Source organism: Haliotis cracherodii, unplaced genomic scaffold (genome assembly GCF_022045235.1).
Source record: "Haliotis cracherodii isolate W230 unplaced genomic scaffold, xgHalCrac1.p SCAF_21, whole genome shotgun sequence".
NCBI classification, from domain to species: domain Eukaryota; kingdom Metazoa; phylum Mollusca; class Gastropoda; order Lepetellida; family Haliotidae; genus Haliotis; species Haliotis cracherodii.
The window spans coordinates 15,442,737-15,453,877 of record NW_027266277.1 but is presented as its reverse complement, the minus strand read 5'-3'; the positions used below and the strand labels follow the sequence as shown (position 1 = coordinate 15,453,877).

At 42.4% G+C, this 11,141-nt stretch overlaps 1 protein-coding gene across 1 annotated transcript; it reads left to right on the top strand.

Annotated features, from left to right (window-relative positions):
* The first annotated feature begins 983 nt into the window (after positions 1–983).
* On the top strand, positions 984–10,880 carry LOC139470848 (uncharacterized). The gene is made up of 8 exons (XM_071253162.1): positions 984–1,056; positions 3,025–3,168; positions 4,453–4,804; positions 5,718–5,876; positions 8,159–8,330; positions 8,513–8,625; positions 9,739–9,825; positions 9,984–10,880. Exons 2-8 carry the CDS (start codon positions 3,040–3,042, stop codon positions 10,280–10,282), a joined length of 1,311 nt encoding a protein of 436 aa, XP_071109263.1. The 5' UTR covers positions 984–1,056; positions 3,025–3,039; the 3' UTR covers positions 10,283–10,880.
* Positions 10,881–11,141: the final 261 nt, after the last annotated feature.

The window sequence follows — 11,141 nt, the reverse complement described above, 5'->3', positions numbered from 1 at the left end:
TAGTATATACATCATTCAGAATAAAAGTCGGAAGTGTATGTGTATCGGACATGTTATATCACTCAGAATGAAAGCTGAAGGTGTATTCAAATAGGATTTACTTAATGTTTCCGTATTTGAAACAGACATTGTGTTCGTTCAAGGTTGTTTTATTGATTGCTTATTGCAAGACAGACCTTAAAAGGATTATTTCTGTGTATCATTTTAATAAAACAATCACTGAACAAGAACCTGTATTGTTAACATGTTACACGGTGTACCAACAACAAAGTAATTGCTAGCTAAAGTCTGAAGGAATGGGGGCGGTCAGGTAGCCTAGTGGTTAAAGCGTTAGCTCGTCACACCGAAGAACCGGGTTCGATTTCCGACATGGGTACAATGGGTGAAGCCCATTTCTGGTGTCCCCCGCAGTGATATTGTTGGAATATTGCTAAAAGCGGCGTAAAACCATACTCACTCACTCCTGAAGGAATGCTGAAAATAGTTTGGTGAACTGTTAGGGGGGATATGCTCCTGATATATGTTAGAATTATCTCGTAAAATATATAACATAACATTGGTTTTAATCAAGAACAATAACAAAGTATGAAAGAAATACAGAGATGTTCGCTAACAATATTCAAATATGATTGGAGCTCGGCACTCTCCGACGGTTCAAGCAAAACAAAATGGCATGATGTGGTTGCTTTAAGTGTTGAAGGGACCGCCCTCTGCCTCTCGGCTGACGAGCCCCTCATTGGGACTCATGGGTGTGTGAGAAGGGAACACATGTCTATTGTCTTCAGTATTGACAGAAAGGTGTATCGGATTCACCGTCCTTTCATACTACGAACACCCCTTTAAGATTGGCCTACATATACAGGCTGTGAGATAGCTGTTGAAGGCGCTTCACGCTTAACACGTTACCACACGCAGGCACTTTTTATTTTTAGAAAGTATGTGTCATCAATTTTAACTCTTTTAAAATGACGTCAGGGAGAAGGGCGGGGGAGAAGAATCTCGAATATTTTCGCACACATGTAACTTGTGAATTGCCATTGACAGAACACTGTAACGGTAAGTCTCCCACGGTTTACATAACGTATTATCTTGGACTGCCAAGGCGATCACACTGTGGCTAACGTTTCACTGTGGGGATTGGCAAGGCACATGTATCAGTGAGAGAGAAAGGCTGTTATTTTACTCGATCTCAACCATTGGTTTATATTATACTATTGATCATCGACATCATAATTGATAATCTTGTTAATTTGGAGGTATGTTAGGTTTACAGCAAGGATATGTTATTTACGTTCATACTTTTGTCTTCAATCCCAAGGGCGGCCGGGTAGCCTACTGGTTAAAGCGTTCGCTCGTCACGCCGAAGACCTGGGTTCGATTCCCGACATGGTTACAATGTGTGAAGCTCATTTCTGGTGTCCCCCGCGGCATGATATTGCTGGAACATTGCTAAAAAGCGGCGTAAAACTCACTCACTCACTCACTTCAATCCTATTGTCCATGTATATATATACTGTGTCGTCGCAATACGCATGTATGTTGTCGGTAGGACGTTACATTATTCCGCTATAACTCACCAGATGTAATGGGGAAGCTGTTATGAAATGTATTGAAAGTGAGCTCCCTTTAACACGGAATCCTCGCTTACTAGACGACCTATGCGGGGGGGCGTCTCTGTGATTCAAAACATATTGTACCTGTTTATCCGGACGAATAGCCCTGGATGGAGTTTCATTGGAATACTGGAGTGAGTGAGTATGGTTTTACGCCGCTTTTAGCAATATTCCAGCAATATCACGGCGGGGGACACCAGAAATGGGCTTCACACATTCTACCAATGTCGGGAATCGAACCCGCGTCTTTGGCGTGACGAAGGAACGCTTTAACCACTAAGCTACCCGACCGCCCCGACTGGATTACTGACAATCATTTTTATCATAAGGTATTTTAGCCACTGACTCATAGACCCGCGGCTCATGGCTTGTGATAGGTATAACCTATATATACTTATTACCTATATACCCAAACTAGGCCATCGTATCACGAGACAATGACAAGTACAACATAAATGAAGTCCGTGTTGCTGACACTTTCACAAGACTGGGATATTGGCTCAATACTAAGGACTTATTGGTACTTGCTTATTCGTATTCCGTGTGCTACTGTCTACAGTGCAGCCTCGGTAGACCGGATCCTGGCAAATCGGGAAACGATCTCGCAGTCGATTCCAACTGGGAAAGCTTACATCTACACACATATGGACATTATTAAATATTCCTAATTAATTAATCCGGAAATTTGTTAAACCGGACGATTTCTTTTGGGGGGCTACCCTCCGGATTAAACGGGTTATCGCTGTGTACAATTACCGCCATGGACCTGGGTGAGAGAATGTTTCCTATGCCATTCTATTGCTGTTGGTTATGAATCAGGAAATTTTTAAAACGGCCGACTTCTGTGGGTCTACTAACGTCCGGATTAACGGGGTGTCACTAATCTCTAATTTACCCTGGGGACTTGGGTAAGAATAAAACCCGCCATTCTATTGTGACTGTTAAGATTGGATAGGGTGGTCAGACAAATAACATGGTTGATTGCGTGTCATCGTACCCCGACGGCAATCACAGGACTGTCTGGTCCAGATTCGATTATTTTCAGACCGCCGTGATATAGCTGGAACAGCTTAAATATTTCGGACAACGGCGTAATAAAACTAACAAACAAACATACCACTGTATGCTTATAGTATATTTCTATTCATTCTGTTACACAATCGTATCCTCCTTTTAGACATGACATGTTCAAGAATAACGACAACGACGGTGTATGTAATATACGTCAGAAATCATTGGTCACGATGACCTGGTGACTCACCACTGCATGGTCAGGGTTGATGTTATCTTCATGCACACAGGATTAGTGACAGGTGACAACAGTTATTGAAGAAAGTAAAGACACACACATGGCATGCTCCACACTTGTAACATAGTCAATGTATTGACGTGTATGTATCTCTGATTTCAGGCCCTCTTCATCGTGATGGGCTCACTGAACACATACAAAAGACGGATGACGAAGCCTTCTCAAATATTCAGTGTCAGCTTTTTAAACGGCCCTGCTGTGTTGGTTGTGCTGTTTATTGTTTGGGACAATGTTACCTGTTGTAATGTAAGTATTTGCTAACGCCCACGCGTTATGTACAGGCGACACCGCATTATCAGTGATTCATGTAACTGCACAATCCACAGGTGTGTCTTTCTTCCAAAGGACCCCTGCGTATAATATTGACTTGTTACAGTGAAACAATCTGCAAAATTGACTCAAGATTTTGTGGATATACCTCCACAACATCAAGTGATGTCCACAACAAAAGGTGTCACTATTATGCGATTTCTTCTATGTGACGTTCAGAACATACAAATCAACCCTATTAGGTGTAGTACATTCTCCACAAGAGGGGCGGTGGGAAAGCCTTTTGTAAAAGCGTTCTCTCATCACGCCGAAGATCCGGGTTCGATTCCCCACATGGGTACAATGTGTGAAGCCCATTGCTGGTGTCCCCCGCCGTGATATTACTGGATTATTGCAAAGCGGGGTAAAACAATACTCACTCACTCACTCACTCACTCACAACAAGAACCTTTATTCGTCACCACTCTCCCCTACCGTCACCTGTCCCGGAATGACACGAGTTGGTCACGAATGCAGGAGTCTATTGTTTCGAAATTGGACTAATCTTGCACTTTCGATTAGGCAAGCAGCTTTTTCGAACACCCCGATAACGCGCTTTCGTCTGACTAGATGTGTATGGGACAGAATGTCCAGCATGCAACTCATTTGGTACATGTGTTACATCAAACCGGACCAGAACAAGTGGGTGAGTGAGTTGGGTTTATCGCCGCTTTGAACACTATTCCAGTTATATCACGGCGTGTCAGCTTAATGTCGGGTCGGATACATATACCACTTTAATGAAGGATTATGTGTATGGCGTTGACAAACCAAGGATCATATATTCTGGCTTCAAACTTGGACCCGGGATAACAAAACCATTGTTAATGTTTTTAAAGAGGTACTGGCAGATACCATTTAAATTCAAATAATATCTTGAAGATAATTTTATGATTTTGGGTGATTCAACTTCTTTTCAGAAGGACAAATCTTTTTTTCCGAGCGTCATTAAGTTAAGTTTCACATCAGGACGAAATTATGTTCAATTATCCCGACAGGGCAATGCTTTTCGAAACTAATCTAATAAATGTGTATTTTACTTTCAGTTAATAAATAAGTCTCACATTAAGAAGAAATCTTAATTTATCCCCGACTCGGCAATGCTTTTCGAAAATAAATGAGTGAGTGAGTAACTTTTGGCCACTACCAGTATGGTAAGGGAACCAGACATGTTTTGAAAGAATCTCACATGTACTTCACTGATTAATACAACTTGTACAGGCAACAGAGGATCAGCATCATGCCGTCTCCTATCTCCACCACGGAACTGTGTGCTTCAAGTGTCCACCAGGAACATTCAGGTACAGACACTGCGTCATGAACTTCACATCCCCCGACTGCAGACCGTGCCCCCCTCAAACCTTCCAGTCTCATCACACACAAGCTGGACGCTGCCAACCCTGTCTTGACCAGTGCCTCCACGACACCAACATGGTGGTTGTCCAAGCCTGCAGCGGAACAAGTGATCTGATCTGCGAGTGTACAGGCGGATATTATCTGTATAATGATGGGTACACTCACACGTGCAAGAAACACACACCCTGTGATAGTGATCAGTTCACTTTACAGAATGGTAAGTTGATGGATTAAACACTTTTCTGAGCGGTGTCCACTACGATTAAACACTTTTCTGAGCGGTGTCCACTACGATTGAACACTTTTCTGAGCGGTGTCCACTAAGATTGAACACTTTTCTCGGCGGTGTCCACTAAGATTAGGGACATGGAAACGTGTTCGCAATGTTCCCAGTTTTCTTTAGATACCCTTGCGAATTTAACATGTTTCTTTCGAACTGTTACACATTTGAAAAAAAATAAAAATTAGAAATTAAAAACGGAATTTATCTTGAAACACCGAGAAAACAAGAATCACTAAAAAACATAGGAGGCCACGCTAATTCTCAACATAAATAAATGTTACATATTAATGCATACTAAATCGCATATGTTACACACAAATGCTTGGAAAGCAAATATTATATCTTTAAAACTAAGATGTGTACGATACGTTATATATATACTTCTAATAGGTTTTATTTGAGCTCTCGCAGTGTACAGGTATTTGGGAAAAGATAAAGTGACATTCTTTTGATGCAAAGGCTTCAGTATGTCTTAAAACTGATCGTTTAAGGTTTAAAACTTCCAACTCTGACTTTAGTTTCTGACTTTCAGTATGGCATTTTAGCCAATGACGTTATTAAAGTATGGTTACTAAAATGTGTGTAGTTTAGTACTGCGTTATTTTTATTGTCACTGTCGTTGACAAGCGGGATGCTTATAATCCAGTAGTCTAAGGGCCCAGAAGGAGCTTCGCCCCTTTGTCAAATCAAGAACAGTAAAATCACTGTTGGTCTTGGGTTCGAATCCCAGAATCGCCCTATTACATTCCTCGGTCTGTCAGGTTTACCAACCACAGTAAACTGACGCGTCGTTACACAACTAGAATACTGTTAGACTCTCTCATTCAATGACGAGGTATAATTGCAGGCACATCCACGTCGGACTTCGTGTGTTCAATGTGCCCAGGGAATCAGTTCTACAAAGGCCAAGGTCAGTGCGTGTCGTGCACTTCCTGTGCTGCACTGAACAAGACACAACTGTCGCCATGCACAACTGATGAGGATGCAACGTGTGAAGTAACGCAAGGTAGGTTAACGTATTATTATCCCACCAGGGTGCGTATGTCAGTATGTATGTCAGCGCCATATCTATGTCATCTGTATGGTCATCAGTACAAAGTGTCAGCACCATATCTATGTCATCTGTATGGTCATCAGTACACAGTGTCAGTGCCATATCTATGTCATCTGTATGCTCATCAGTACACAGTGTCAGTGCCATATCTATGTCATCTGTATGGTCATCAGTACAAAGTGTCAGCACCATATCTATGTCATCTGTATGGTCATCAGTACAAAGTGTCAGCACCATATCTATGTCATCTGTATGGTCATCAGTACACAGTGTCAGCGCCATAGCCTTGTCATCTGTATGGTCATCAGTACAAAGTGTCAGCACCATATCTATGTCATCTGTATTATCATCAGAACAAAGTGTCAGCACCATATCTATGTCATCTGTATGGTCATCAGTACACAGTGTCAACGCCATATCTATGTCATCAGTATGGTCACCAGTACACAGTGTCAGCGCCATATCTATGTCATCTGTATGGTCATCAGTACAAAGTGTCAGCGCCATATCTATGTCATCTGTATGGTCATCAGTACACAGTGTCAGCGCCATAGCCTTGTCATCTGTATGGTCATCAGTACAAAGTGTCAGCGCCATATCTATGTCATCTGTATGGTCATCAGTACAAAGTGTCAGCGCCATATCTATGTCATCTGTATGGTCATCAGTACACAGTGTCAGCGCCATAGCCTTGTCATCTGTATGGTCATCAGTACAAAGTGTCAGCACCATATCTATGTCATCTGTATTATCATCAGAACAAAGTGTCAGCACCATATCTATGTCATCTGTATGGTCATCAGTACACAGTGTCAGCGCCATATCTATGTCATCTGTATGGTCATCAGAACAAAGTGTCAGCACCATATCTATGTCATCTGTATGGTCATCAGTACACAGTGGTGTCAGCACCATATCTATGTCATCTGTATGGTCATCAGTACAAAGTATCAGCACCATATCTATGTCATCTGTATGGTCATCAGTACACAGTGTCAGCGCCATATCTATGTCATCTGTATGGTCATCAGTACACAGTGTCAGAGCCATATCCATGTCATCTGTATGGTCATCAGTACACAGTGTCAGTGCCATAGCCTTGTCATCTGTATGGTCATCAGTACAAAGTGTCAGCACCATATCTATGTCATCTGTATTATCATCAGTACACAGTGTCAGCGCCATATCTATGTCATCTGTATGGTCATCAGTACACAGTGTCAGCGCCATATCCATATAATCTGTATTGTCATCAGTACACAGTGTCAGCGCCATATACATCTTCGTGGGTTTCACTAAAGTGGGAACTCAACCTCTGATCATGAGATCTGCCCTCGCGGTCCCCCACATCGTGATATAACTGAAATACTGTTCAAACCCAAGTCACTCACTCATTTTACTCTGGTCAGTTGTGGAAATGCAAAAACGTATGTCACGAGATGGGTGTTCTCTATGCCTTACGTTAAGAAGATATAGCTTGAACTGTATTAAAGTGATAAAACCCTTTCCGTATTCAATTGAAATCTCCGCTTAAGCAGAGTCGACCGTACGACTCCGAGTACATCATGAGCATGTGTTTATGAATCACTATCAAATAACTGTTACTGGGTGTTTGCGAAAAGGGTGAGCGTATTCTGCCTCACCTGTCGCACCCGTCACAAACATATGGAAAGGCAAGTCAACTGTTCACCTGTAAAAGCACAGGAACAAATGGAACAAGTCAAAATAGGGAATGTGCATCGGACATCATTTTGTCACTGCGTCAAATCATTCTTAAGTAATGACCATAGGAAACATCAGATAAGAAATTTATTCCATTTCCATTTGGTGAACTGATGACAATAAATTATACAGTAAACTACGTTTATATCGAACACGCTTATACCGAACTGACGGGTATAACGTACTGGTTTGGGGACCTGTTGATTTGCTGTATATAGGGTGTATATGTGCCTATAACGAACTGCGGTTATAACGAACTACAATTAGTGGTCCCTTTTAGTTCGTAATAACCGTAGTTTACTGTATATCTGAGCCAGAATATCGTGTGTACATAATAAAGACGTTACCACAATCGTTTTCAAATATATATTGTGCATTGTTTTCGTGGTGACAACTTGCAAATATCTTGTAATTATTGTTCTACTTTTATACTGATTACATAATTATATAAAAATAATCTTTACTTTCCAACTGCATCGCAAACCCCTATCATCGCCACTGTTTCATTCCAGACATGTCTGTGACAGAGATGACTGCACGCAATCAACATGAAAGTAACAACATCCCTTACATCACTGCTGGGGTATCCGGGGTCGTCATGGTGATAGTTCTGCTGATGTTGTCTCTTGTATTCTACCTTAAGAGAAGGAAGCACACCATCGCTTTACCGCACAACGCAGAGAGGTGACGACAAGTACAGATATCCTGATGTAACAATAACTAAATCCTTATGACAGATTTAATAATAATAGAGACCATAATAATTATAGAGACCATATCTATTTATTCGGTTAGATGTTTGTTGACTGAGGATTCCTGTTTGAAATTGAATAGAATGATAATCAGTTTTATTCTTGATGCTTCAGCCCTGACCCTGGCAAGCATGATGCCACATCTTTCCCGCTTCTTCCTCCTCGACCAGTGTCGTTATCTTCTTCCACGTCAACATGTCATCATGCACAGTTCCCGGAACTTGCAGGTGTGCCTCCCGTCATCATTCATCATTCTGTACACACTATCTACACTCTACGGGCACATGGTTGGTCCAGCTGTTTGCGACGAGACAAAGCGTGTGCAGAGTTGCGTCCCTTGGGCATGCCAGAAACCTATGATCGAGCTTTCGAACTCCAACTTCGTTTATCTGGACACCCGTTAACCCGAACGCTATAAGAAACCTATGATTGTGGGTTCCAAACCCGGTTCGCCCCGATTATGTTTCTAGCTTTGTCACTTTGTCAGCACCATACCAGTGGGTTTCACCGAAGTGGTCAACGTCTAAGAGCTGCATCACTTCGGGCTTTCCTCCCGCATTAAGCCGACACGCCGTTATTATGAATGTATGTACATGTGTGTGTGAGTGTGTGTGTGAGTGTGTGTGTGAGTGTGTGTGTGTGTGTGTGTGTGTGTGTGTGTGTGTGTGTGTGTGTGTGTGTGTGTGTGTGTGTGTGTGTGTGTGTGTGTGTGTGTGTATCTGTCTGTCTGTGTGTATAGCAATCACAAAAATGGATAGTGTTATTAGAGAGTTACCAGTTTTGTCACTGTTAATGTCTTACAGCCTCAATACTTGTCACAGTATGGCTTAAACTGCCAATATGTGTAGTGATCTTAATTCACTCGCCCAAGTGCTCAGATCAGGTGGAACCTTAATTACAATACTCCGACATGCTGGTCCCCGTTACAGTGTGATGTGTGGCAACCTCAACATGTTAGCACACAGCTGTAGGATAGTGGAGCATGTGGAACATTGGGTTTGGTTTGTTGTTTTACGCCGCATTCAGCAATATTCCAGCTATATGACGGCGGTCTGTATATAATCGAGTCTGAACCAGACAATCCAGTGATTAACATCACGAGCATCGATCCACGCAAATGGGATCGATGACATGCATCAACCAAGTCAGCGAGCCTGACCGACCGATCCCGTTAGTCGCCTCTTACGACAAGTATAGTCGCCTTCTACGGCAAGCCTGGGTTGGTGAAGACCTATTCTATCCCGGATCTTCACGGGTCGTGAATATAGATACAAATATCTAAACTGATATTTCACTAAAGTGATACCTGATCATGTGTTTCATCATGTCCATCTTTTCAGATCCTAACACATGGACAAAAGATGTGTTTCTGATATTATCCCGAACACTGACACGCAACTGGAAAGTATTTATGCGGAATTTACCAGGTACATTGATTCTGGGATCTTGGAATTAAGTTAATTACCGGATATTTTGTTGAACAATCAGACGTATTTTGAAAAAGTAATTTCAGACACGTGGGATCCCAAATGCATTACGTTCTGTCTTTTGGTCATTTGTATAATTACCTCTGAAATGGTTTCAGGAGATACTGACTTCAATGCCAGGGTTCACTACAAGTGCGAGCAGGTGGAACTGGATGTCCAAGGTGTCCCTGAGCAGGTATATCAAGTCCTGCAGTGGTGGTCGGAGTCCCAATATGGACCAGCAGTTTCAGTGGACAGCATCCTTTATACACTTCACAAAATTGGCGACTGTGAGGATATACAGAAGGAAATCAGACATAAATGTTCAAAACTCGCTAGAAGTAAACCCAAGAAGAAGCCAAGCAATATCGACAATAATGACGTCATGGTAGAAAGTGGGACACTAATGACGTCATAGCAGACAGCGGGCCACTAATGACGTCATAACAGAGAGTGGGTCGACAATATTGACACCATTGCAGACAAAGGGACAATAATGACGATAGAGCAGAAAATGGGACACTAATGACGTCATAACAGAGAGTGGGTCGGCAATATTGAAACCATAGCAGACAAAGGGGCAATAATGACGTCTCAGCAGAAAGTGGGACACTAATAATGTCATAGCAAAGAGTGGATCGACAATAATGACGTCATTGCATTCAATCAGATCGGAGTAACATCGCCCACAAACCATAAGGAGAGAAAGTGGTTACATACATGTATTGTCCTGCTGCTAATAACATGACATGCACAGGGTGCATTTCCAGAGACTTCCATTTGATGTTTTCCACACATGGGTGTCAATAGTTCTGGATAGACGGCACATATTCTGTTAAACAGAGACTGTGTGTACAGTTTGACTTGAACATATATCGAGGGCATAGTGACGTGCCATTTTAGCTGTATCATGATGACAGGCGTGTTTGGTCGCCTACAGACAGTGGCCAGGTGTCCTTGACGCTCGAGTGTTTGCGCTCCTAAAGGAGAATATGTTGCACGTCCTTAATGAGCACTTGGATTATTAAAGATACAATCATAAGCCTGCTTTTGTTGCTGATGCGTTGTCAAAACAGCTAAAGGGTCCCCAAGAGTGAGTAAGTGAGTGAGTATGGTTTTACGCCGCTTTTAGCATTAGCAATATTCCAGCAATATCACGACGGGGACACCAGAAATGGGCTTCACACATTGTACCCATGTCGGGAATCGAACCCGGGTCTTCGGCGTGACGAGCCAACGCTTTAACCACTAGGCTACCCGACCGCCCGAGGGTCCCC

Bases quoted from the DNA above. Each gene is read 5' to 3' on its own strand.
- LOC139470848 (XM_071253162.1), top strand. From the start codon at position 3,040: ATGGGCTCACTGAACACATACAAAAGACGGATGACGAAGCCTTCTCAA. The intron at 8,626-9,738 runs GTGTGCCTCCCG...CCATCTTTTCAG, and splicing joins ACAGTTCCCGGAACTTGCAG to ATCCTAACACATGGACAAAA. The intron at 9,826-9,983 runs GTACATTGATTC...AAATGGTTTCAG, and splicing joins ATTTATGCGGAATTTACCAG to GAGATACTGACTTCAATGCC.